Source organism: Entamoeba dispar, genomic scaffold (assembly GCF_000209125.1).
Source record: "Entamoeba dispar SAW760 scf_1105229461203 genomic scaffold, whole genome shotgun sequence".
Lineage (NCBI taxonomy): Eukaryota > Evosea > Mastigamoebida > Endamoebidae > Entamoeba > Entamoeba dispar.
Window position 1 is genome coordinate 2,045 of NW_001854575.1, and position 742 is coordinate 2,786.

The following is a 742-nucleotide window of genomic DNA, read 5'->3' on the forward strand; positions in this document are numbered from 1 at the left end:
TGGTGAAAAAGACGTCAAATTCATACCTTTCTTAATTCAATTTGTTAACACTTAAAAAGTTATGAGCATAAGAAACAGAAAACATCTCTTAATTTCAAGAGTATTTTTCCAATAGTGGAGAGCATTACATGGTGAATAAAATTGTCATTAGTAAATGGTCCTTGTTACACGAATTAGAAATAAGCCAAAAATATAAAGAATGAAAGAAAATATGAGGGGATTGATATTCAATCCAAATAAGAAATGTCAGTTATTCAAAAGGATAAAAAAAACTATAAAAACAAGAAATTCAAAGAAAAGACAATGAACAAAGGATTTTTATCTAAGAAGAGTTTTCATCCAGCGAAATTATCAAATCAAAAGAAAGTCTGGGAAGCTGAGAGACGCAAAGAAGAAGAAAAACATCAAATTGAAGTGTTAAAGAAAGAACGTCTTGAAGAACTTGAACGAGAAGAAGAAGAAAAAAAGAATTGTCTTTTAAAAGGAGAGAAGTATGTTGAGAGGCTTAATTGGATGTACGAAGCACCAACAGGATTTGAAGAACAACCAAAAGAAGAAATTATAAGAAAAGAAGACAAACAAGAAAAACAAAATGGGAAAGAAGATTGTCTAAAGAAAATAAGCAAGGATCCAATAGCTATGGCAAAAGAACGAAGGAAGGAAGAGATACAAAAAATCATGAAAAATCCAATGAAATTAAGAGAAATAGAAGAAAAAGAAATTAAACGACTTATAACCGATG

General features: G+C 29.6%; 1 protein-coding gene across 1 annotated transcript in view; it reads left to right on the forward strand.

Annotated features, from left to right (window-relative positions):
• Positions 1-243: 243 nt before the first annotated feature.
• EDI_340450 (uncharacterized protein) overlaps positions 244-742 on the forward strand; it is a gene marked incomplete at both ends in the record, with an annotated part of 609 nt that continues 110 nt past the window's right edge. Inside the window, one exon of the mRNA XM_001733363.1 lies at positions 244-742. This exon is cut by the window's right edge and continues 110 nt beyond it. Within this exon, the coding sequence (XP_001733415.1) occupies positions 244-742 (499 nt within the window).